The 27,842-nt window shown below is 40.1% G+C and overlaps 1 protein-coding gene across 1 annotated transcript; it reads right to left on the reverse strand.

Moving 5' to 3' along the window:
• Positions 1-416: 416 nt before the first annotated feature.
• On the reverse strand, positions 417-27,549 carry tnfaip8l3 (tumor necrosis factor, alpha-induced protein 8-like 3). Its single transcript, XM_044353758.1, has 3 exons — positions 27,312-27,549; positions 25,009-25,143; positions 417-1,568 (listed from the first exon to the last, which is right to left on the reverse strand). Exons 2-3 carry the CDS (start codon positions 25,052-25,054, stop codon positions 1,006-1,008), a joined length of 609 nt encoding a protein of 202 aa, XP_044209693.1. The 5' UTR covers positions 25,055-25,143; positions 27,312-27,549; the 3' UTR covers positions 417-1,005.
• Between the last annotated feature and the right edge of the window lie 293 nt (positions 27,550-27,842).

Below are 27,842 nucleotides of genomic sequence, written 5' to 3' on the forward strand. Positions count from 1 at the left end.
ATCTAATGAACCAGAAATGACAAATCACTGATTCTCCTGCTCATTTGAAAATGTGCGTTGGTAAATTTATGCCTGGTGTGCATGTGTGTCAAATGGACAGGAAACTAGTAGCTTAATGGACCATTTGTGGCTTATTTTCCAGATCCGATCCATCCATGCATTTTCTGTAATGGCTGCCTTCAGAAAATAAGCAGTGATATCTTTAATTATTTCAATCTCTCAGTGAATTTAAGGTATTATTCTAAGTGTTGGCAGCTGTTTGACCTTGTGAGAGAAAATTGTCGTAATGACAGTCAACAGGGAGGAACAAGCCCATATTTCCTAAAACTTTTCCCAGTTCACATGGAGATATTGTTGTCAGAAGAACTGCAAAATAATGTTTACAAGAAATCTTTAATAAAAGACAAGTGTTACACCCTTGTAGAGAAGGTTAACAAAAGATACATAATACACACAACATGTCAAAGTTGGTCTTATGTACAAACACACGAATCAAGCAAATCCCATACATAGACATACACGCATGCACGCATGCACACACACACACACACACACACACACACACACACACACACACACACACACACACACACGCACAAAGAAAGAGACTGATTACTACTACTGATTATCTTCCATATCCAAATATACTTAATGCATGTTTTTTGGCCATTGGTACAGTACACTTTTGCACACAAAGGGAATGACTTGGAATGCTATAATGCATACAACATGATACAGGCTGTCCCAGTGTGCAGCAATGATCCACTGAGTCGAAAGACAGTCTAAAAAAAAATTCCCTCATTGAACCACAGCAGCAGGATGTTACAACTAGCTCCATGGAAATGGATGCAGAAGAAACAAGAAGACAAGGGGGAAAAGGGAAGAGGGGATGCGAGCGGTCAGGGTTGAGCAGGTGAAAAGGAAACAGGAGGAGGCAGGAGAGACCAGCAAGAGAAGGAGCAAGAGGAGAAAGAGCTAGAGGTGGAAGAGGTCAGATGTAAAAGGTTAAAGCGTTCCTTCATCCAGCAGTTTGTTGATGCCATTGCAGATCTTTCTCAGAGAGAGTCTGTACTCCTCTCCGTCCCCGTACAGCTCGGCCAGGAACTCCCCATGGGCAAAATGGTTGAAAACGTGATCGATGCGTGCATGTGAGCGCGCGGTCAGGTGTTGCTCGACCAGGGTGTGAAGCAGGTCCCTGCACTCCAGCAGGAGCTCTGACAGAATATTCCTGTCAAAGGTGTACTCCACCTCGTAGAACGACACCGCTGTCATGGCCGCCTGGTTCATCTTCTTCTTGAAGCGCTCCACCGTGTCCAGCTCGTCTGGGCTGAACTGGTGATTGCGGTAGAGGATGCCAATCTTCAGGGCGATCTTGATGACGTCCTTGATGATCTTGTGGGCCTCCTTCTTGCTCTTGGTGAACTCCCGGCTCGCTTTGTAGAGCTCGTCCAAGATCTCGCTGCTGGTGTCGTCTGTCAGCATGTTGGCCACCACCATGGTCGCCATCTTACTCAGGATCTTCTTCTGGGCCTGCATGGCCAGGGAGCGTGAGTTAAAGCTCTCCTGACCTGAAAGGAGAGAAAAGAGAGAGACAGAGAAAAGCAAGGGCTTAGTCTTAAAGGTCAGAAATCTTCAGTGTATGGTGACAGTTGGATGATAATCCTACTAAAGTAACACCTGATGCACTGATAATTTAAAGCAGTGTTAATTGACATTTTTGGCTGCTTGGGGGCACTGGAAAAAGTTGTAAACACAACCATGACAAATTATCACATAACATAGTTGTTATAGTGAACATGTTAGCAAACAGCCTATTTACACATCAAACAACAGAGCAACATTAGCATTATTTTGGAGTCACCAATATAAGTCCAATATTCACTCTCTTTTAGCTCTGTTTTGGTGTCCACCAACTCCTGACAGTAATATCTGGCTCTTTAGTTGCTAAATGCTCTACTACTGTACAGTATGCTCAGTCACTAGTCACTAAATTTGTCTGTCTGTCGTTTGGTACAGTGGGTTTATCCCAAATTTTTCACTGAAAACAAGGTTCATGAAAGTGGTGGGGGTGAACAAAAACAATAAAGCTACGACCCAAAAAAACAGAACAATGACTTGAAAGTCACTAAAACACTAGAGTTGAGGGGAAACTGAGTCAAATGACAATTCTCTGTGGGTTTATTACTATTTAAAAACAGGTGAAAATAGATGTTCTCCATTTGTACAATGAATCTGTTGTGTGTTGAGTACATAATAAGATGAATGTTATATATTCAACATCTGCTTACAGGAAAAAATACCATCACTGCCAACAGCAGAATGCAAGTTGTTTATTATAAGAAGTTCTTTGTCCAGAGAAAGCTAAAGTCACGGTAATGTTCTTTTATGTTGCTCTCATATTCTCTGGCACCAAGCATCTCTGTACCTCTCTGTACCTTTTGGATGAATCATTATGCAAAGTTGCCCAGTTTAACATCAGCAGGAGTAGCTTTTCTTCAAATTTGACATTATACTTTTAGGTAATTTAACAGACTGTCTATAAAAATATTTATGAAATACTGAATGTTAAGGGTTTTTTTTTATAAACACAGCTGAAAACAGTAGGAAATTGATTGATCTCTTTACCCATTGTAATAAAACTATGGGTGTTTCCTTTCTCCAGTGTTCACTGACATTACTTTGTCCTTGCATAGAGATCTGTGTGCTAAAAACGGGCTGATCTTAAATTTATATTTCCTACTTATTCAAAGGAATAACAGTGACTTTTTTCATTTTTCTTATTACACAACTATCTTTTGTGTAACAAGACAGCAGGCTTTTTAATAGGATTTTAGTAAACATGAAAGCACAGTGTTGATACAAACTGCTCTTGATGATTCTGTGTTAGTGATCTGAATGAAAGCTAAATCCATCAACTCCAAACTTACACAGAGGTGACGCTGATGAAAAGCTTATTTGCCATAAAAAATATAATTGTTTTGCTATGAGAGGACTTGTAGATTTAACAAATTACAAAAGTGACTCACTATAGAGTCTAAAAGAGTGCAGGCTGAGGAAAACCTTTTTTGAGCAGATGAAGCGCGGTGCAGCCACATTCTACAGCAGGGCGGCGTCCTTCCTGGAGCTGGCAGTGGTGTGGTGGGCTGACTATGGGAGGAATGACTATCTGCTTAGGATAACATCAAACAGCTGTACGATAAGAACCCCTCCGCACACTGTCTCTCTACAAGTTCAGATTGATCACAGTTTTATGCCGTGTCCCACTGCTGCCACAATTTATCATAGAGGAGAACATCAAAGGCTGAGTGTGTCCTCATACAGCGATGCCAACAGCCTAGCATGTGTCTGTGTGAATGTGAGGAGTGGGAGGACGGAGAGGGGTTTTATTTAGGTGCCACCCAGCTACAAATTACACACCAGATAACTCCTATTATGATTAAAGCCGAGGAAAGAGGCTTCACTTTTTCCTCCTGTTCCCTGTGCACATTGTCAGAGAGACAGAGAGAGAGGGGATGGGGGTGTCATTGCCCAGTGGGCTCAGCACAGAGCAGCAGATGAGCCCAAATTCAAAGCGGAACACCTGCTTTGTTGTCATTATAATTTTATTAAAACAGACAGCTATGTGACCATGCAGTTATCTGTGTGTGTGTGTGTGTATGTGTATGATTTACATGCACGCACGCACATTCACAAGAGATTGAATGCTGCAAAACAATTGGGACAAACACTATCCGTGGCATTTCATGTGAATGTACAGAAGTGACATTTCATGTGTTGGTCTGAAGCAAAATGACATTTCATGCACATATAATTAGGCCAGCATGACATTTAACTGCTAATAAAGCAAATGTCTTTGTCTACAGTCATTTCCCAATACATGTGATCTGATGAACCCTCCTACTGCTCTTTTGTACAGCTTCGTGAGGGTGTAGGTGAGACCTATTGTATGTTGAACAAAAGTCTGGTGGGTGAGTTTGAGGATGTCAAACCTGCAGAGTGAAATTGCGAGTATTGGATAGCTACTACTCATATTTAGTCATTTTTGTGTCAATAAATGAGCAAATACTATACTGTTTGGTGTCTATAAAAGACAGCCAGGTTGGCATCCTGACTGTCATCCATAACACACCCACCAACCAATTACTTTCCAAACCAATCATACTAAGTAATCAGCATGTTTTTTTTTAAAGGGGACATATCATATGCATTTCCAGGTCTATTTTTTATTGTGGGGCTAGAATATCTTTGCATGATTTACAGTTCAAAAAACTAATTTATCTTATACTGGCCCTTTATGTAGCCCCTCAGTTCAGCCTCTGTCTTAAACAGGCCATTTTAGCTCCTGTCTCTTTAAGGCCCCCCTCCCACTGAGGACGCTCTGTTCTAATTGGTCAGCTCCAGGAAACAGTGGAACAAGCTGTAAGCACGACATGTGTAAATAACAGCCTTTAATAAGTTGTTGTGATGAACATTTAGAAAGCAAAAACCTTTCTGTTCATCTAACATCTGACATCTAACATACATTGAGCAACATTGGCGTTGATTTGGAGTCCTGTTTCTGTCCAATAATCACTCTCCTTTTAGCTGTGTTTTGGTCTCCACCAGCTCCTAGGGAATGCAACAAATAGTAAATTTGCAGGCTGTACAACCAAACAATTTGTTGAAATATGCTAAAATGCTTAGTTAGGTGATAATAATTTGTGTATTCGTCACTACGGGCAACTCCCCTTGCATTACACATAGTCATTTGATCCTTTTTTTAAAAAAACGGACTAGTGCAGCTTTAAGCAATTTTGAATGACTGATAAAAGAAAGTCATCAAAAAGTACAAGTACAATAAAAAAACATCTGTGTGTTTTTTTCAGTGGACAGAAAGTTACTGTCCTAATTTCACCTACAACGTACTGTGGCCACAACTTATATACAGTACTGGAGTATACTACAGCAACTCTAAACAAATCTTAGACTTTCTACAGTCAACATCGGTCTGAGACAGATGAATCTTTGTCTCCTTCCTGCAGGCTGCCGTTCAAAAACAGATCTTGAAGATATCAAATGTAAAATATGGCCTGAGCTGATGAATAGACATGTATTTAGGCTTCGCAACAGCAATGCGTCAGTTTCAATGATATTTGAATAGCAACACCAGGATATATAACTGTGGTTTTCATTAGGCAGATCTGTGCCTCTCATCAACAGGCTCTCTTTGTCACTGTCATTTCCTGTTTCTCTGAAGCAGCTCTTTGTTCTAGTGAGCCTCTGATATTCAGAAACCCAACTGGATAGATTTCTGAAACCCTGGCACACTGATAAAGGTGACAGCTTGCTCCATAAAGCCGGCCTTGTCAGACCAATGGCTGAGCTGGCTATTTGGATTTCTATCTCTTTGCTGTGTGCGATTAGTCGCTTTCTAAATTAATTTCTCTTCAGTGCAATTAAGTGACAAAGGTATCTCATACCTGATTGGTTCTGTCCTGTTTTTAATGCAGGGCTAAAAGTAGACTAATTATTTTTCTGCCACCTCCCACTGCACAGCCTGGAGCTGTTTCTGAAGGCCAGCAGGTGGCTATCAACTTGCCTTGACCCCTGTCTCAAGTCTGTTTTCACATCCAAGAGCGGTGAAGAATGTAAGCAAAATTGAAGGAGTGTGGAGGGAAAAAAAATACTGTGAAGAATGGACATGAGGCTATTTGACGTGTGAGTCACAGTACTGGGGAAGGAGGTGGGTGATTCAGAGTCTGGCGAGAGATTTTAGCACATACAGTAAGTGAGGGTAGATGATTATAAAGTGCACATGGAGACACTGAGAAGTCCAAGCTCTCTCCCTCACTCACATACAGCCTGTCACCCAGCGGCTGAGATGAGTGACATGCATGAGCCAGAGTGTCAGAATGAGTTAGAGAAAAGTCCAAGCTGTCATGGGAGAAATGGCCAGAAACCGTCTTTCCTGTTACTTATCTCTTTCCTGCCTGCTCATTATTTCCTCTGCATCACTTGTGCTCTAATGTTTTAACAAATTAAAGTGAGTATTTCATATGGCATGTTTGACTAAGTTGCTGAAAACAAACTGGGACCAGAGATCTCTGCCGATGTAGCGCCAGACGCAGATGCCATCGGCCCATCAAAGTGGTTACATAAGAGTGTTTTGGGAGTTGGTGAAGTTTACTTTTAACATCAGGATTAGTAAGGTGCTCGCTGCTCTCGCTGTTGACTAGACAGTCTCTCTTTGTTCCGCCTGATGTTTTTAGAGCGCTGAGTCAACAGTTTCTGCTGCGTTGCATCAGAACATACATCCAGTGTGGAACATGGAGAACAGCCAAACCTGCTCTGCTAAAGGTGGTGCGCTGCAAAAAATGTCCCTCTGTACTGATTTATTTCCATTTCAGTCACCGACAATTATGTCAAGGAATTAGCTATTTATAGGAAATGACTGTCCAAAGTAAAATAAGTAAAACCCCTACTCCTTGCTAACAAGCTGATGTCATTGTGCATGCCCATAAATGGCCGTCTGTACCATAGCCTTTGTTGCTAAGGTGTTGTTTGTGTTGAAGTTGACATTTTGAGTAAAGAATGAGAAAAAGAAGTGAAATCATACTACTACTGTCCATTTACATTGCATAGGCTAACTAAACAGGACAGAGTAGGGTTATCGGACTGGGGGCCTTAAAGAGACAGGGGCTAAAACGGCCTGTTTCAGACAGAGGCTGAACTAAGGGGCTGCGTAAAGGGTCAGGAGGAATTAAATAAGGAGTTTTTTGAAGTGTAAATCATGCAAAGATATTCCAGTAGAGCCCCAGAAAATAAATATAGACTTGTAAATGTGCATAATATGCCCCCTTTAAATGTTAGTTAAATCAACAAACAGCCCATAGAGTTATAGTGTAAGGTCATAATGGCCACACTGTACACCTGCATTATGTAATATGACTGGAAGTAACTAATCAGCCGGTAGTCAAACAGCTAATTAGTAAGCCAGTGATAGTGAAGCATGAATGAATGTGCTGATGACAATCAGTTAATGCAAGCGTGACTTCGGTGCTCCACTTGAACTAATGCTGTGTTCCAAAAATCAATGATTTGACATACGATCCGGTACAAAAAATGAGTAGGCTGTCTTTGGATGTTAATTGAGCTGATTTTGTCCCATTAGAAGATTTCTCATCATTTAAAAACGTCACACATGATGAAATAGATGAAATGACTTGTTAATCTGGACATTTTTTGCAGTGTGCCGGGCAGCTGGGCTGTGAGAAGGGATCCTGAGGCTTGTGTTGGTCTCATTCCAGAGTAATAAGAGGAATGAGCCATTAGCAGGACCAGCAGCTAACACTGACAAGGGCCGACTGGCCTTCACTGAGTCAACGCTGGAGGCACTTGTGGGCTTATCAACCGGAACACCGCAGAACACACACGTCTGACTGGGGCAACTGTGTGAGTGCATGTATATGTGTGAGTTTATGAGTGTGCGTGTGTGTGGGGGTCTTTCAGTGGCTGTTTTTCGTCAGTTGCTTGTCTACATGTCTCGACAGCAGAAAAAACAACTTCAAGATGAATGGAATACAGTCAGTCATCGTCACAACTTACTGTAAAGACTGATCACTGACAGATTTACAGTGATGGTTTCTATTCATTTTAAGATGCACATATTAATAGTCATCACATATTATATCATGTATCACATGCAAATATCGTTAAATAAAACTAAGATGAAGTTAAGATGATAAGAAAAATCCTATAAATATGAATTCAATAAATAAAGTAAGTGGTGTTCATCAGCAGAAATGTCCCCACGTGTCAGGCTGTAAAGAGGAAGTTTGATCTGTGTATATGGGTGTGTTTATGCCCAGATATGTAAAATAGAGAACAGCATGTCTGCCAGACTGTTTAATGGTACCAAAACCTGCGCTTAATACATCTGAGATATGTCAAATCTGCAGGAGTTCATTTGACCATTTTAAGAGGGAGTAACAATGCTAGCAGTTTGATATGATATGGATAATTTAAAAAAAAAATTTTTTATTGCCATTATTTTATTATTTGGGTCTGGAATAAACATTAGATGTAAAAAAAACAACAACCCAAAAACAAGTCTAAAACCGCAGCATGTATTTATCTAAATTAACTGATATAAATATATGAATAATGAAATACATGTACAGTGATATGTAACATGTTATATGATTTAACATGATAATATATAACAACAAAAACATATTCATTTTCACGTATATTTGTTGAAAAATGTAAATTAAACTTAAACCACAATGATATTTAAATAACACTAAAAGCTGAAACGAACATAAAATAAATAAAATTACGGTATCTAAATATAAACAGTAATGAAAATGCAAAACAACAGTAACCCAGAAATAAAAAAAATAACCCTGCAGCTGGCTGTAATTGTCCTTTTGTACAGTTATTCAAAATTATTTCCTATTCTGGGTTCCTTTGCCGGCAGAGCTGTGAGTCATTTACTTCTGCGGTATAACATAATGTTTTTGCTTCAACACGGCTCAAGATCCTGACTGTATCAGGTATCAGGAACACACACACACACACACACACACACACACACAGGCACACACACGCTAGAGGTTGCTAATGACAACATGCTCATGTTTTGGACTAAACCAGGTGGCACAGGTGCACAGGTTGATACTCAATGAGGTCGGATATATATGATGAGTGTATGACAGTCACAAAGAGACAAGAAGAAGAAGAAGAAAATGGAAAAACAATCTGTTTACCATTCTCTTGACTGTTTAGCACCTGTCACTTCTCTTCCCTCTAAACATTATCAGTGCAAACAGACAAAGCGTAAAGGCCACTGACCTGTCTCGGAGATGCAGAAAAGTGGGTGCGGTTAGGAGTGTTATTGCTGAGAGACAAACAAAAAAGCTATTGATCTTCTATTGAAGCTTCCTCCCTTGCAACACAGTGGTAGCCGTCACTAAATTCCCTCGTTGTACATTCACTTTCCATCTGCAAACTATTTTACATTCACAGCCAGTGATGTATTGTATAAGTGAATAGCCAATACATGTTTCTCTGGAGTGGTTACCATGCCATTCATTGCACCCTGTAAATGCTATAATGGCAATAATTTTCCAGACGTTTTCCTTTTAAAACGTCTTTTTATAAGGGAAACAGTGCAGCGCTAATCCCATTTTGCCTCATGTGAAGAGCATTCAGTAAAAAAGTTAGGCTTCTGCAGTAGCTGTATGTATCCATATTTCATATGTTACAGTAGAAACATCCTGTATTGTAAAATCTGCCAGCTTGTGGGCTCACACTGTGGCAAGAAATCCTGGAAAAGCCTTCAGTTATAAAGTCTGTCATCCATCAGCTCTGCCATTTCACAGCAGAGAACAACCAAAACAACATCAACAATGTATCAATACCAAGAAAATGTCAGAGAAAATGCTCTTCACCTAGGAGAACTAAACAAAGGTGACAGCTTGACTTCCATTACTTTCTCTTTGGCCTTTTTTGTTGCTTTTAGTTTCCAATAAGAGGCTTTCTCTGGCTGCATTTACAAGGCTTGAGGAAAACAATGGAGTGGGTCATTCAGCCGTGGTAAAGGGGTTTTTAATAGCCTGCAGGGTTAGTGTTAAGCAAGCCTGAGAGGCCAGTGGACTGGAGTAGGGAGCAGAGGATGGTGTGTTGTGCCAGCTGGTACCAGAGCTCGACTAGTGGGGCTGGAGGCGACGGGTATTTATTTTCCAGCGTCACTCTCTGGGCTGAGGGCTTCCGACTTGTTGATCGAGTGTGTTTGTCAGCTCACTTCTGCGATTCCACCTCCGCAAACAAACAGACACACACGCACATTGATATACAATACAGTGTTTAAAGAGTCTGTAAAGATTCATCTAGATGCAGGCCCAGTGTCGAAGAAATATCCATAAAGGCTTTTTTGTCATTTCATGTCTCTCATCCACTCTCTCTGTATATAGCAAAGGCTCCATACTGGTGTATTTTTGACTCCCACTGCTTTAATCAGATGACTCAAACATACCGCCCCTGCTCACTCTCTGTCTGTTGCAATGCATGCGTGTGAGTGTGAGTTTATATCTGAAAAGATAGATTAAAGACCGAGAAAGATGAGGCTTCAACAGAGAGAAAGACACCACGATACAGTGCAGTACGTTGAACTGCATTATTCATGACATGCAAAATCTGACTCTGAGCCAGTTTCCAAAGGGCACTTTGGTGCTGAAAGAGGTCATTCACCGTGCAATCAACAGCTGCTCAGGATGTAGAGGGGCATTCAGACCTTTAGGGTTAATAAATAACTTTGAATACTTTAATAGCTTTCATTTGAGTGAAGTTGGGTTGCAGAGTTTAAAGTTCATAGATGTGGATCATTTAGTATCACTGGCTGAAACTGGAATGTACAGGTTAGAGCTTACTCATGCTTTACTGGAGTGAAATGGCAGAGAACACAGATACATCCTCCTCACAGCTCCCCAAGACTTGTAAAAGGCAAACTGCTAACTTTGTGTAAAACAACTTTATGACAAGACAAATGGATGTTATGTTTTTTTGTGCTGTTAATGGATTCTGCAGGTGTCAACTGGGGAATGTGGAGCACAAAACTACATAGTCGCAAAAAAACATGAGAGAAATAAAGAGAGAGAATAAAAATATGCATCAAATGATCGTCACAAATCACAGAAATGACTTGCAAAGCAGACAGATGGGGAGTGAGGTTGTGTACAATGTTGCTAAAGTGCTTCATTAATTTTGCTCTTAAAAATGCAGTAAATGGTCAGATTAAGACCTGATCCTATGAGTCACTATCTTTGTCAGAAGACTGTGAGAATTTTCTCCAGACAAGAAGATGATGAAGAGCAAATGGTTGTATTTGTTTACCCAGAAAGTGTCACTGCCAGTGCAGAAATTCAAAAATAATTATTCTTAAAAGTAGAGCTTGACCAATAAATAAGCCATATATTGGAAGGGTTATTAACTTATTGCATTTATATTGGTATCTGTGTATATATTCAATTAATAGTATGTATGTATGATTGGGTTAATTTAGAAACACTGTGTTTATCCACAACAGAGAACCAACAAGTTTCATCTGTAAAATGTCCCACATAATAATGAGATCCTTATAAAAAAATGTTTTATTTTTATGTTGATTGATTTTTTTGATTTTCTTTTATTTTCCTGTCATGCACACAAAGTGCCTAACCCTCATGAGTTTACAAGACACCAAAAGTACAGTTGCAGTGGTCAAACATTTCATTTCATTACAAAATTACAGATTATTATACAGCTCGGTCCTCTGCCTTCTCCTCCAAGTTTGGCAAATAAAATCTGCTGCAAAAAAGACTCCCTTCCCAGAGCACACTCAAGTTTTTTCATAATCATCCAGCCCAAAGAAATCAACATAACTGGAGGACATTTTACTAAAAAGTACATTCCTTACGTCCTTGTAGACAGGGTAGTAAAACCTGCTGGTCTCAAGGGCTAATGGTAAGGTTCCTGAATATAACTGTGCACATTGGGATCTTAGTTGTTTGTTTAAATTATACTTTACATAAGCTTCCACACCATAGCTATTTTTATACCATATATCAACAGACCATTTTTCTTCATATATGAGAAACATTTAACTCCTAATCTCCTGAAGTAACCTCTTCTGGAAAATGAATAACAAATAGTTCAAATAAAATAAAGATTTCAACTCATTTGGCCAGGGATGACCATGAGAAATGTCCCAATTAAATATCTTTTTATTGAGTCTCTGATCAGACATCTTCACAAGTCTATTCCACACCAAAGCATTTTACATTTATGTCTGATGTTTGGATGTTCCCATCATATCTCCACTAATGCCCAAAACCTGAATTAAATGTATGGACTCCCGATGCAACTTTTATGTTCATGGAAACCACAAACACTAGAAGCATATTCAGACACAGGACACACACATGAATTATAGAGTTGTGTATAAAGATGGAATCCCAAATTACCACATTGTTTAACTTTGTTCCATACAGATCCCAGTGCTCTCCCCGCTGACTGAGCTAGAACACTGACAGCTTCGTTAAATGTCATGTGCTCGTCCAGCATCAAGCCAAGATATTTATACTGATTAGTATATTACAGCACTAAAAACAAGTGAACTTCTCTCCAATGATTTTTGTCTAAATCATGTTATGCGTTTATGTTACCAAATCAGCTGAAATAATGTTTTTAGATTTTTTAAACTCTCAGATATTGACATTTAATTGATTATGTGTATCTCATATATTATACTGTATGTGTTCTAATTACATTACACAGCATAATATGATTCAATAGTTTTATGTATGTATATTTTTGGATTATTAGTGAATTGTGTTAAAATTATGATTATATTTAGGAGCCTGCTTTCTTTTGTGCTAAAAAACAAGCCCATAATATTCCATGTATTTAGGTCAATGCTGTAAAATTGTTGAGTGTGCCTGTGTAAATCAGTAATAGGAGATAGTCTGCTCGTTGTGGAACAAAACAAAGCTGTCATATAATACTGAATACAACATTAACTCAGTAATTGACTTGTTTAGATAAGTTTCACATATTTGTATGGCTCTGACAATGATTTACAAATCTTAAAATAAGCTCTTCATTAATATTTTCCTGACTGATGGACTTTATTTGAGATACAAGAAAGCTGGATTTAAGTAGATGAAACTTAAATCCAAACAAGAAGAGTGCAGTCAGTAGAGTGCAGATCTCTGCCAGGTTGGTACAATCAAGATATTGGCAAAGAAACTATGCTACGTCGTACATACACAGCCAGATACTGGCCCCTCCAGGCTTATGCCTGGCAGAGATATTTATGTTTTTCCCTATTGGTCAGAAAAGTGACACATGTCGAGACAAGAGTCGGGAAAGACCTGGTCAAAATGGCAGCGTAGGGCATAAATAATGGATGACAATAATAGAGGAAGAGTTGTGAGGAGTGTTTCTCACTAACAGCACACTGATGTATGTTAATGTAGCTGTAATAAAGAAGCTTGATATACAGTAGGAGACAGTGTTTGGAACTACAAGTGTGTTTATCCTGCTGGGACTGGACTAAGTGTCTCTTCTGTGACTAACAGTCCAGAGAAAAGCACTTAGGAGCCTCTCTGACTCAGAGGGGACACAGGAACAGATTGCCTTTTGCCGATGTGCAGCCTTATTTAATGCTCCATCCCTCATCTCTGTCTTTGTCTCTCTGTCTATTAGTTTTAATGGCCATGTCCCTGTAGAGCTGAAGTAGAGAAATGAGGCCGTGGCGGGAGATGTCTGATTGATTAATGTGCCGCTGGCCTGATCGCCTGTCATAAGGAGAGGGAGAGGGAGAGAGAAAGAGAGGGAATCAGCGATTTGACCTCCACCTTTAGCTGTGCCCTTGGCTCTCATCACAGTCACTCCTTGTTATGAAGACAAGAACGAGCTGGTCCACAGAGCATGAGAAGTGGTATCCAGGACATCCTGTTGGGACACTGTGTGGACTGCAGGACCCTGTGAGATCCCTGCCCTTTGACCTCTCCTCTGCTGTAAACCTAATGCCTTCACCAGCTGTGGGTCGCTGACGTCTGGCATTGTTTAGCTAGTAAAAAGCCAGGCCACGGTTAGTTGGTTAGCCGGGCATGGGAACTGTCCGGAGGCTGTCTCCCCTCTCTGTTTCCCTCCTCTGGGACATTCTTTGGTAAACTACTCTGCTACAATCATCATCTGACAAATTCTTTTAGGTGGGTGTTGTTGGCGGCAAAATACTGAACTTTTTTATTAGCATGAATGACAGATGATTTCTACAACATGCAAATGATTCAAACTATAGCTAGGTCTTGTGTTTACTGTTCGAAACAGCCAGCGTCAGGTAGGTCTCGGCACACAGGAAGTGGTGCTCTTTACATTTTTGTCAGTTTTGAATATGCTAATTGGAAACCAGGAACCAGAAACCACTGCGACTGGACAAACAAAGACAAGAGCGCCAACCACAGTCAAACGTCAAAGATTGAAAATCTAAGCTAATGTAAGACAATATAGGACAGGAGGTTTGATTGCGTGATTACAGGAAAATTAAGCTTAGAAAGATAAAAGATAAACCACCTCAAGGAATTATTTGATTCATAAAACAGTGGCACTCTATTTATGGAAAGTTGGTGCAAATGCGTGGGTGTGCGTTTGTGTGTGGACTATAATGATAGGCTGTGAGACTGGGCCTAATAAAAAACAGAGGAGGATAACATATTGGGGTTTTCCTTACTTTATCTGGCCTGAAACCAGACAGAAAGTCCCCTTAACTTTTTCCATAATGAATCAAAGCTTTTACAGAGAGAGAAAAAGGGGCGAAAGCAGGGAAAGTGGGTGTTGGGGACAGGCAAAGCTGGCAAAATGTACATTTTCATTTCACACCATTCAGTCATACTTAATAGAATAGAAGTAAAGAGGACTATGTGGGGGAAATTGGGAATGTGTTTGCTTGAAAAATGCTCTAAATGAGCACAGATGAAAAAAAACATGTGTCACTTCATTCAAAATGTGTGGATGAGTGATGCAAAGAAAGATGGAGGAGATGGGGGTGGTAGGAAGGAGAGGTGAACTCATATGTCCATATCTTGATTGAGTGTCTAGCTCCTGTCAAAGTCCCTTTACGTCAGACACAGACCCACACACACACACACCAGAAACATCTTCTCACTCTCATTCCCATTTGTATCATCTGCAGCTTTATTAAAAACTGGCTGCAGCGTGTCTTTGTCTTATATTCATGATACTCTCGTCTCTTTTCGTCTATCTCTTCCTCTCTGTCCATTTCTCACCAAATCCGCAGTGAGCTGAGCGTGAGTGGCAAGGAAGTAAATGTTTTCCGGCCTTGGGTGAGTGGCTTCTCTCATAGACCTCAGCCAAGTCTCAGCATGCCGTGGCATCGCTTACAAAGATACACACACGTGCATGCAAAGACACACACGCACACACACAAACACACACACACACACACACAAAAACCACTCACACACACAATCATCCAGGCGGTGCCAGCTTTCCCATAACTTTGGCCTTCTGGTTTGTTGTTCACTCACTCTAACTGAGTTTACATAAAAGTGAGGCTCTGGGAAGCTTAAGAGATCACTTACAGAGAAGCTCAGACTATTTTTGTTCATTATTATCATTATAAGAACATAAACATGTTCCTGTGGTTCTTTGTCTATAATCTAATTTAAATGTACTGTATTGGACTGTGTTGGGCAAATAACTTGAAAAATGTAATTAATTGACCATTTACTAAACCGCTCCTCCAAATAGTAATTGTCCAATCATAGCTTAGCAGACTTTTCTCTTTAGGCCTGTGATGTGTGCATGTAATAAGAGTGATACTTTTCATCTGAAGAGTTTAGGGGGTTTGTGTCTTTTTATTTAGCCTTTCCAAAACCAAAAACATAAAGCAAAAGTGTAAGGAATGGTGTTTATCTGCTAACTAAGCTGTAGTTGTTAGCTAACTAGCTTATCACCTAAAATAGTAACCATGCCTTACTTCCAAGGCCAAAGAAAATAATAATACTTTTGTTTGTGCCGCACTTTTCATTCATAGTAAAACTCAAAGTGTGCAGCAATAAATACATAGACTATATACAACATAAAGAAAATAGTAATAACTCTGTTGCAGTAGTTTGTTGGGTTACGGGTTAGGAAAAGCCCCGTTCACGCCTGTAGTATTTCCCTACTGTGTGAAAGCTGGTCCTAGATACTATCTGAGATAGGCTCACATTAGCACCTCTGTCATGGATTTCATTGGATTTGAGGTTCATACTTAGCAACCCCAGCCAACATTACATTAGAGTTATGTTTACCAAACACATTGTTCTTGTAACGTTTAAATTGAAACATTCAGTTTAAAAATATATGTAAAAATGCAAAAAAGTATGTAAGCTATGGAGACCAGTTACTCAAAAGCATAGCATAGCATAGCAAGTTTGTTACTCAGACCACTGAAAAGTGCCTTTAGACAACCCCAAAACCTTCAAACACACTCATATCTTCTGCAGCGAACAAGTAGAGACAGAAAATTAGACTTTGCTGTCCTGACCATCAACAGCTAGCTTAGCCCCGGCATCTAATGTAGGCAATTGAATATAGGCAAAGCTACATTTAGCTTGCTAGCAGACAAGCTAGCATGCCGAAACATGTAAATAAAACCACTTTGGATGGAGATAACATGCATTCCTTTACTTTTGGTAGAGAAAATGCCTCCTCCTTTTGCCACCTTTAGTGATGTGAACTCTTCATCCAACCAACGGTAAGACAGCAAACAACCAAAATGTTTAGGCAACAGATCCCAAACTATTCCACAATTGTAAGAATTAATCAAAGAAATGCAAGCTTATCTTTGTGACAAAGATTAAACAATGATTTTTTGAGGTTTTCATAGCATGTCCATGGCTGATGAGATGCACATAGGTTGCCACTTTGGTTTACCTTTATAAAATGAAGTTTTCAAATTTTGCTATACAAAAAATAGTACTTAGCAGTCATTATCATGAGGCAAACTCTGCAGGCCAATGTCTGGCCTCATATGCCGTTTTTCTTTTTTTTTGGCAAGGTGATCACATTTTATGAGCCAGATGTCTCAGCTTTTCAGGAAGTAAAATACATGTTGAAATATTACCATGGGGGTTCAACTGTGTACGCCACCTCAATTAAAAGGTTGCTCCTGCTTATATACTTTGAGCTTTGGCCTTGAAGGCTCTAACTGTGCATGACATGCTTAAGCCAAACTGCTGCTGCTCTCTTGGCTGCCAGCCCACCAGTAACTAATGACCAGGAAATAACTGTGGTTCACACACTCACACTCACATAAATAAACACATATCAGTAGATTTGTTTCTGACTTAGTGACTACCTTAACTTTAACCCTCTCAAGACCTAATCCTCCCATAGTTAATTCAAATCCCAGCCTTCAAGGAAAACAGAGTGTGGAATTTTTGTTTCTCTCTGTTGCCATTATTGCCCATGAAATGTCTAAACCCACAAGTATAATTGCCGCATTTGCTGCTTCAGACTGTTCTGCTGCTGGTTTGCTTTCTATCTCCGAGAGGGAAATAGTTTATGAAGGTATGCTAAAAGCAGCTTTTAGTGACATACTGCTACGCTACACACATATATCACAATATATGCTGAACATGGGTATTCAACTTTTTCCTTCCACAACTTTATAATGCTAAAAACAGCACAGTTTGTTCTGTTGTGTCAGTGTGAAAAGCTTTTCCTGTGTAATTGCCTCCCACTCTATCTCACTTTTGTTTTGCCTTTTCTCTGCCATTAGAAGAGATAAGGTTAAGTCACAGTTTAACTTGATAATAAATTGCATTTTGAGATCATATTAGAAACTTCTTGTTGACTGATATCCCAGATAGCAAAGTGACATTGGTTCAATGTTGAAATTCCATCAGAATCATCATTTTGGTTGAGGTTGAGTCTTTGCATGATTTACAGTAAAAAAAATCTCCCTATTTATCTTATAGTGACCCTTTATGCAGCTCCTCAGTTCAGCCTCTGTCTGAAACAGGCCCCCTCCTGATGAGCCCACTCTGCTCTGTTTGGTTAGCTCCTGGAGGCTTCCCCCCGCAGACTTCAGCCAGCTCCGGTAGCTACTTAAATGAACAATATTAGTCGGATATGCTCCTTTTTTACATTCTTTACTCAAAATATAAACATGTCAAATACATCCATACATCTTCGAGATGTGAGTGCACAACGTGAACAACCTGTGGAACAACCTTAGCGACAAAGGCTACCAATGGATGGCCAAATTTAAGTATGCATGAACAATCTGACATCATTACATAGAGGAAGTAGAGGTAACTTTGCAAACAAAGCTTTCAGAAGCAACATTTTTACATATGCTCACCTCAAGTTTTGGAACTTTGACTATGTTTAAAGGTAAAGTGATTCTAATCCAATACACTGTCAAATTCAGTAAATGTCTCCTCACAGTCCGCTAGCTGTCCGTTCTGTGTGTGTGCTGAAAAAAAAATCTGGTGTTCATACACATCACTGGTTCTGTAAATGAGCATGTAAATACAGTGGCTTGGAGTGAGCCACACAACATTATTCCAGCCAATGAGCAGCGGGCATTCGTACCCGTGCACAGAACGGAGGAAGTCATCAGAGCAGCTGTCTGTGTGAGGACATGAGAGTCTTCTGTGTCCACACTGAATACAAGATTTTTTTAGGCTCTGTTGTGTTTAATGAAGCATAATGTGAGCAAGCAGCTGTTTAAATCACACAAATATTCCACTGTATACGTGTTTTGAACTTATTAACTGTATCAATAAATACAAACATTGTTGATCTCTCTGCATGGAACCAACATGTAAACTATTTCAGTTCGGTAAATTTCTGCTCTCAGTCAGCCTGGTGAGGGCAGTTTGCCCAGCCACTGTCCTCTCAACTCCCCAGGAGCTGCAGCTGACAAACGGCTGCCTCTGTGGACAGAGATGCTGAACGCAGGTTGAGTGAGAAGTGGGGAGCCTGCAGAGAGGCGGAGAGTGTGGATGTACTGTTGTGCTCATATGAGACGAATATTTTGTTCCGCTCGTGATAATTTGTGAGAGGAACAGAAGTGACTCTACAGCTGACGCATCGCTCTGGATTTCTCCATATTTCTCTTTTGGTCATTACCTTGGCACTTGGGTGTCCATGAATTTTGGTAGTGGAGCTTCTGAAGGAGCACGAAGGGAGGGGTGTATTTGTTTGGGTGTTTAGTTCAAATATCAACATTCTTTCTCCAGAATGACTGACTCTACCTTTAAAATTGACATCCGATATAGTGGTCGTTTTACCATCTTCCAAGTTCCTAGTCCACTTAATCTGCAAAGTATCTTAGTTTTGATGTGTCAAAACCACTTTTCTTGTGAAACCCAATGTAGTCACAAGTCCACAGGAGGCAGCGAAAACATGGAATGAAAATGTATTTGAAGTCACACACAGCCTGGTCCATTACCAATTTGATGTTTTATTCCAAATTGTAACACACACGTAATTACCTGCTATCTTGATGTAAATGTTAATCATGTTATAGTTACACCTTGTACACATGTTATACATGGCTATACCAAGTCAAAAACATATTTCGATCTGAACTTATTTGCAGAGGCACGTTTTTGTGTCTTTGTTTATTGCACATGTGCAATAAAACTATCTTATGTCACAATCCACTGTTGCAAACAACAAAAATATATGTTATTGCATTTAAGCACCAAAGAACACAAAAATAGCAAGTATTTACCCCTACAATCCTCTTCAAAATATAGCTGACCTGTGCTGTACATATACTGTGGATTAACTGCATGAATTTAAATAATGTTAGAACATATATAGCATGTGATTACAACAGAGACAATTTGCCAAATATCAATGTGCACCCAAGTGGCTCTTACATCTGACATCATAACAGTATATAAATGACAGAAAACTGCAAAAAGCATATTATAACCCCTTTAAAGCAGTATGTCTCCTGTGTGTTGTTAAGTAGCCTGTAATTTCTGGAGGTTCCACAAACACATCAGGCTTTTAATTGGCACTAATGATGAAAACATCTGTGTGAGCCATCAAGTCCATGTAAAAACCAGAAATGGACACTGTAAAGAAACAAAACACAAAAACTTTCCTTAAAATGTACGACTGTACTGTAGATATAAGTCAACGAAAGGGAAGAAATATAACAGCACATATACGCATACCTGCATCACAGCCCCTGTAGATCTACAGTAGATACCTGTGCAGGCACAACGCACCACTGATGCCAGCCTTCCCTCAATACACACTGCCCTCCCTCAAACAGCTTGCCTCTCACACCAGATGCCTCTAGTGACTGTTTGCTTTGCTTCGCCTGGCCCTCCAGTGAAACCACAGCCATCTCCTCCTCCCGAGTGTGTCTATGAGGCCTTGTCAAAATGCCTCCGCGGTCTAATTCCATGTTTCAGTAATGGCTCAGCCGTGGGGAAACAATTCTCTCTCCAAATGTCTCACACACATTATGAAATGCCACAGTGTCAGCATATGTATGTGCATAGTACAAGAGAAAACGCACCCACACACAGGTCAGGGACCTGGGAGTTATAGGATTTGTCTTTTGCTGCAGCTAGAGGAAAAAACACACTTTATCCTGAGTCGTCTTTTCCACTTATGGCTTCACTCCTGTTTTCTTTTTTTTTCTCAGTTCATTTTACAATTTTCCAGAACCAGCTCCTGGTAACTCGAGTGTGTGTATGTGTGTGTGTGTGTGTATGTGTGTGTATGGAGAGGGCTGGGACACAGTGAGCACTCTCCATCTGTGGACCAGATTAAAGGCGGAGAAAAAAAAAAAAATCAAGGATGCATGTGCTTGGAGTGCACACGAGACCAAGGGAATGAGCAAGAATGCAGGCATTTTAACAGTGTGTGTGTGTGTGTGTGTGTGTGTGTGTGTGTGTGTGTGTGTATGGGAGTGTTAGAGTATATGCAGGGCTGGCCCATTCTGCCTGTGTCATATGTAAAGCATGTGGCCAGTCTGCCAACATGGCAATCATGGGTGCTCCTGGCCCAGTGTAATACAGCAGTGAGCGGTAGAGATTTTTTTCATCTGTGATGCCATCTTTGAAGTGTTTGTGGAAGTGTGGATCAGTAGCGATCAGCGAGAGCAATGGTAGAGTTTTAGAGTTAGTTTGTGAATGTGTGATTACTGAAGACGATCACCTGGATGAAGATTAAATTTCAGTTGTGTCATCAAACAACATCTGCAGTTTTTTTGTTTATAGAACCACAGCAACCGCCTTCATGCTCTCATGAATCCCACAGATGTTATTGCAACAGCCACACAGCTTCTCAAGTCTGCTTTCCATAGAGAATCTGAAATAAAGTCAAATGGCTGGAAATAGCTCTGCAGATGGCAGATCGAGTTATGGTGTTATACTGATTCGCATCACCATGATTAGTCAGCCAAGAAGAGACCGTGGGCTGATTATTCATTGTCCCCTAAAAATAATATCAGAGGACTGTAACAATTCAAACTAGAATGAAGGAGAACGCTTTTGTAAAATGCAAATATAATAATATGTGTTGTGCGCCGTCTGTGTGATGTAGACTCCACCAGTCCTGCAGCAGAACAGGTGTGTTGACAGTCAGCCTCCCTCTGACTCATAATCAGGTGTGGTCATCTCCAATCCACCGCAGGAAGGACAGGGCTGCTGTATGAATCAGCTTGTGGCTATTGGTATGGTCAACGGCATGCTTGTTGCATGACTGGCTGACGGGGTGATTATGGGAAAAAATGTAAGCCATTTTTACAGGGTAGTTACAGTACGGCTGAGCTCTGTGTATTGTGGCCAGCCTTTGAGCTTTAACACAACAAAAGGCACAGGGGAAAAAAACAGACGAGATTGACAGGAAATTCATCGCTCCCTGGAGTGATTGTCTAACTCCATAGTCCAAATCCTGACTCTCACGTGATGACCTGTTGTAAAAAAAATCAGCTATAATGCAAAACTATTCCCTTTCTTTGATGTTTTTGAAGAAATGTCTTGCATTCTTTGGGCAAGACAAGCATAGATTATGTGATGTCATGCTGAAAAATGTCCATTGCAGCTTAAAGGTTTATGTAGGAGAAAAGCTTCCATCTGTATAAAACAGCAGCAGTAAGGGCCAGGTTTTGGCACCACCCCTTAGAACTGAAGAGACCTATTTGTAAACTCAACATTTTATACAGGAACAGTCACCTGAGCGGAGGAGATATCATCTCCAACAACATTAACCACATGATGTGAATGCATTGCAGCTATGTGAAATGTTTTCTTTGTGTTATTGCCATCTCTATCTCAAGCTGTAGAGAGCCAGCGCCTTTAAGTGAGGTCTTGTTTAACAACTGCTGTGGTTTTGCTCTAAATTTGTAAGTTTTGACATGCACAAACATTTGCACCTTAATAAATTGCTAAAGAGTATTGTGTACTCCAGTATGTTCTTTTGGTGCAGTCTTTGAGAAGTGGCCCATTGAACTGTCTGTTACAATTTGTCCTATCCTGAGAGCACTGAGCTCCTCCAGTGGAGGGCCTGAAGTGCAAGAGATTCCTTCAACTCTGCTATAAGTTTTGACAAAAAAATTGAGCTCCCTAAAAATACTTATTAGACTTTATTGTTTCTTTTTTCCTTATTCCTAGTGTAGATTTACTAATGTTTATTGGGATGATTCACATATTTCAATCATGGTAATTATATTAATATTTTACAGTTTAAAATGTTTTTATGTCTGTGTCGACAATGAACTACATTAAGCTGTGTACATTACCGGTACTGTTAATAATTTAGTTTGGTGGAGTGATATGCTGCAAGTAAGATGATTATGAGTTTTGTTGTCCAAAAGTTAAAGTAGACAAGCTATCCTGAAGAAGCTGCCACTGTGCTTTTGCTTTCAGCCAAAATCTGATAGTACCTATCTAACTAACAGTTATACTAGTAGACCATGAAATGAAAACAAAACAAAAAAAACCTCACAAAATCATTCTACGTTTTCTTTTAGGGAGAAAGCAACAGTCATTATTTAATTTTTTCCTGTGCGTGCATGAGCAACTAAACCAGTTTTCCCTCCGGGGATCTATCGATTATCAGTCACCTAGCAACAATTTCCTCATGACTTAAACCATCTGAATGCAAACATTATTATGTCTTGACTTCCCATGCTGAAAATACAACGTCACAAGTTCCACTTGAAGGCCCCATAACCTGCAGCTGACTGGACCAAGGTCAGGCATGTTCTCTGGAGCTTGTCAGAAGTCATTGTGAGGTAAGTAGAAGTGAAGAAATATACAAGACAAGCTGAGGGAAAGCTGCTACAGCTACAAGGCAATATCCCAGATACAGAGCATAAAAATAGCTGATATAAACAGTATCTACCACTGAATTTATGGCAATGGAAAATGCTAAAATGGCAGTCTCACTCACTAACAACAACCATAAACAGCTCAAGGGCAGAACAGAAGGATGAAGGGTCAAAACCACCTGAAACAAAATACCTCAATATTTACACTGCTTAAGTTTTGTGCCACAATACATGTTAAAAGCTAAGATCAATCACACGGCCCTCATTCACACACGCAGGTATAAGGGTCATGTTTGTGTACAGCAGCTCTTTCAAAATACGCCTGTTTTCAAAATACTTTTACTCAGATTTTGTTAAGACATTTGACCTTATAAAGTCAGACATACCAGTTTTTTTCACCGACAGTAGACTGAATGGTAGAAACTGCAGCACAGCCACAAAGCACGGTGCAATTTCAGTATGAGTCAGGCTCTTGCTCTCTATGGACAGGGAAAAATGTCACTCTGCCTTTGCCCCGATGTCACCCTTCCTTTCAACATGTGTAGCACTGATTTTATGCCAAAACACAAGCTTATAAGAGTTAATTCATCTTAAATTACAAAGGCTTGGCCACATTACACTGCTGGAAGCTTTAGCAAATCACAACGTCTGTAGAAAATTGAAAAATGTTTCCATGATTTACCTCTGGCCCAGTCTCTGGAAAACAGTGTACATCACTTCACATGAAAGTGAAATGGATAAAGCCTCTGTCTCTACATAATGGCTTTGCCGTGGCGCACCAGTCGTGGCCTCATATAAGAATCAAGGTAGATGTTTCAACCCTGAACTGAAATCGGTAGATGATACGGATCACAGATAATAAGGTTCCTCTCCTTCCAAATTGAGTAAAAGACAGACAGACAGACAGATTAGGGGCCAGCTGGGCAGACAGATGGTCAGAGTTCAACAGAGCATCATTAACACACAAAGCTCTAAACTGTCAAATAAACAGGCAAACAGCCACATTATTACACGATCGCTAACATGTGCCAGGCAATTACATGTCCGTCTTTTGACATCTGTAGTAGATCTGACCACACACCCTGAGAGAGTATATATATGTACCTGATGGAAAATAATTTTAGGGGGACCCACATTACTCAAATAAAGGATAAAGTCATTTAAAGCATTAATCTGATTCTTCACGGGGAATTAGTGAAAACAGCAAAGAGGAAAGCTTCCAGTTTCTGCATGATATAGCGCGGGTATTTGACTGTTTCAGCATGCTGTACTATGTTACACTATAAAAGCCTCCTGGAGACACATTTGATTCATTGATCTTTGAGCTCAAACTTATCTCCAGGAGGCTGTTTCATCTCCTGGCTTGAACTTTCCAGGAAATTACAGTTCAATAAATCGTCCACGCACTTGGAATGCTGGTAAGACACACAAAACTTCAAGGAGTGTTTATGTAAGCGTTTGAGTCCAAATGTTTACTCTCCTCATTGAAATAAATCTTTGCCCTGTATTATGACGCCATAAAACCTCTTCCACGCATAACTTCCAGTAAACATTTTCATGCTCTGCGGGTGTGAGATGCACCATAGAAAAGATGATTTTAGCGTTCTGGGAGGCTGTGTTCTCTATGTGGTTGGATGTGTTGATGAACAAAACTGGCTGCACGTGTTGGAGCTTGCCTGTTCCTGAGGGCGACTGAGCAGGCTTTCATCCGCACACTCAACGAAGGTCGGCCAGTTTCACCAGCATCTGAGTGTACGTGCATCAGGGCTCACAGCAGCACCTTTGACATATCTCTGAGCTAAGGAATGAGCTATCAGATACTGGATGAAGTGTGAAAGAATCTTAAAGACATGGTTTATAACGTACTTTATGGGCTTAAAGAAATATTCAGATGTGTAGACAAACTGGTAATTAGTGCAAGGAGTCTGTTTTGTGAGATGAAGAGGTACAAAGTGGATGAGGGTGACAAAAAAATGTGGATATTTTAAGGGTCCAAATGCTGGAAAATTTTCAAAATGTGCTAAAAAAAAAAGCACCAAGAAACCACTGATCTTGTTCATAAACTAATAAACTACAAAGCGGAGAGTATTTGCTTGTATTGTAGTTATCTCAAGATGTCAGAAACTGATGTTGTAGTCACAGTAATGGGCTTGAGGCTTAATGAGACTTACCTGGAGAGAGGTCTCCGTCACTCTGCTCTCCGGAGTCTGAATCCATCTTCCTCTGCAGGACACACGGAGGCTGCAGAAGCTCTCTGATTCCTCTTTCTTCTTGTTCCCTTTCCTCTCCAGGGAGCCTTCTGATTTCTTTTCCCAGAAAAAAAAGACCACAATTTCTTGTTTTTTTTTTTCTCTTTCTCCTGGTGAGCTAAACTTCCCCTCCCAGCCTGGATCACTGCAGCTGTGAGAGGAATGCTACTGGGCTGATTTGCTGAGCTGTCCTCTTTTTCTTTTTTTTTTCTTTTTTTTTTGCTCTCTTTTCCTTTTGCTCCCTCCTCTCTTCTCCTGACTCCCTCAGTTTTCCTCTTGCCTTTTCCCTCTCGTCTACTTTCCCTGTCTCTGATGCTCCCTCCCCTCTCTCACTCTCAGTCCGTCCCCCTTTTGGTTTCTCCCTCCCTTGTCCCTGCCACTCGGTCCCTCCTCCTCCTCCTCCTCCTCCTCCTCCTCTCATTCGGTACTGTCACACTCAGCCTCTTCACGCTCTCTCCACTCAAACTCTTTCTCTACCTCTTTCTGTATGCTGTAAGTGCAGTCTCTTCCTCTCTCTCTCTTCCTCTCTCCCTCCCTCTCCCTGTCTCTGGGTAAGAGTGCTGCCTGTGTTTTAGCAGAGCAATTGGAGAGACTCATTCATGGCAACTTGAAATTCATCTCCAGCAGTAAAAAATCCCATGAACCCTTGTTACTGGCTGTCATAAAATCACTTACTATAAAGTCACTTACTATCTGTGGTGGTCATGTGATGTCAGGTCAAGTTACTGTTTTATTATTTACAATAATCATTGTAATGGATCTGAAATGTTGTGGATCATTTAAGTGTGATAGGTAAGTAGTTAGCCATGTTTTTGTTGTATTTGATGCATCTGAAGATTCACATTTGGAAAAAAAACCCATGCTAAATCACACAAACGACTATACAGTCCTTTTTTACTCGTCATCAACAACCACTTCCATCCAGAACATACATACAATAGATGTTTGTTCCCATGATTTCTTTTTGATAGATGTTTGCAGATGCTTGGATATGTCATTAATCAGAAACAGCTGCCAAACAGCTATTATTCCCACCATTATTTTCACAGTCTCCATATTTGTCATGTGTTTTGTGCTCTGGGTGTGATTTTCTGACCACATACTGTAACTCATAAACACCAACTCTGAAATTTTGAAAGTCAGGGTGTTTTTGAATTCACCACAGAAGAGAATTTTCAGCTCTAAACTGCATTAACATTCAACAAATATAACTTCAAAAACAACAAAAGTAATAAAAGGAGTGGGAGTCAATGGCTGACTGGAAGGTCAGAATGCGAGATAGAAACTAAGTTTTTCTTTCGATCAGGAGGTATTTACAATAAACATGCAAAACTGGTTTTCTATTTATAGCTGGACAAAATAAGTATGTGTAATGCCAAAGTGGTGACTTGTAATGACAAACCTAAAGACAAATATAACCCAACTCTGCAGCTCCCCTCAGCTCGGAGCATTATAGCTTCTTTCAGCTCATTGTTTCGGTTTTGCGGCTTTACTTCACCGCTTTTGTTCACTCTCACAGCTCTCAACAGTGTTTAAGCAACAGGAAGGATTTTTTATCAAGGAAGAAACTTTATCACTCACACTGTGAGATAATTATCTTTGGTTTCACCACGCAGCACCAAAAAAACAACACAAAGCAGGACAATACAGGACACTACATCAACAAACGACATCAATTAAAAGACATAAATACAGCTGAAAATAGTTGCAGTACAGTAGAAAACAGAGTACAATAAAATAAAACGGGAGAAGGTTTTTGTGAAATTCAGGATAGACTGCTTTTGGCAACAGCAAGAATTAATGGCTTGATGGTGAACATAGTGAAGCATTTAAAAGCTAAAGAGACAGATATTTCATCTAGGGGTTGGTGCAAAAACACAACTCTAAATCTAAAGCTGTTCCATGTCTGCTGTACGTGTAAAAAGGCTGTTTGCTATCACGTTTGCCATATAAACTTTACAAGGTGATTATATATCAACGTGGTATTTAAAGGTTGTTTAGCTGCCCCCGAGTGGCCAAAAAAAATAAATTAACCCTGCTTTAAATGCTGTTACAAGGCAGCTATTGGAGACATTCTCTGTAATATTGGGTTAAATTGCTCCCATGAACAAAACCAATGTGTTGTCATCTGTAGGTATCTTCCAGCACAGCTGCAAGAGATTTTCAGCGATTAAAATCAGGTTTGGTATCAGAATCAAACAACAACAGCTTCGTTCCTGACTCACCATTTTACATATTCAATGTTCATGTGGAGAAGCAGTTTGTTTTAGAGGATGAAATCTCACTTTCTGCCTCCTATTTTGCTATGCTGTAACTGTTTCAATTTACAAGTAACCCACAGCTGAAAACAAGAAGTTACCCTTTGTCAGAGGTGTGTAGTGTCGTAGTAGGCATTCTGGTAAATATGAAGGGAATCACTAACTGAATAATAATCACAAAATACACAAGGAACACGATAGACTGGTGAACTATAAAATGAGTAAAAGACCCTTCTCATAGCAGATATTTTGACTTGTCAAAGCAGGAAATGCACAGGTGTAAATAATAACATTAACGATGGCTGGATTGCATTTAGGTGAGCCATTTCCAGGGCTGTGGTATCGTGCGTGCTCACTCACAGACATGGTTTACTGGGACACTTAATGGAATGGAGCCATCGTTAGTGTTATTATTTACAGCTGTGCATTTCCTGCTATGAGGAGTCAAAATGTCTGCTGTGAAAAGGGTCTATTACTTTTTGTCCGTTGGTCTGCTGG

Source organism: Thunnus albacares, chromosome 1 (assembly GCF_914725855.1).
Source record: "Thunnus albacares chromosome 1, fThuAlb1.1, whole genome shotgun sequence".
Classification (NCBI taxonomy): domain Eukaryota; kingdom Metazoa; phylum Chordata; class Actinopteri; order Scombriformes; family Scombridae; genus Thunnus; species Thunnus albacares.

Bases quoted from the DNA above. Each gene is read 5' to 3' on its own strand.
- tnfaip8l3 (XM_044353758.1), bottom strand. From the start codon at position 25,054: ATGGATTCAGACTCCGGAGAGCAGAGTGACGGAGACCTCTCTCCAG. The intron at 1,569-25,008 runs GTAAGTCTCATT...CTCTCCTTTCAG, and splicing joins TGACGGAGACCTCTCTCCAG to GTCAGGAGAGCTTTAACTCA.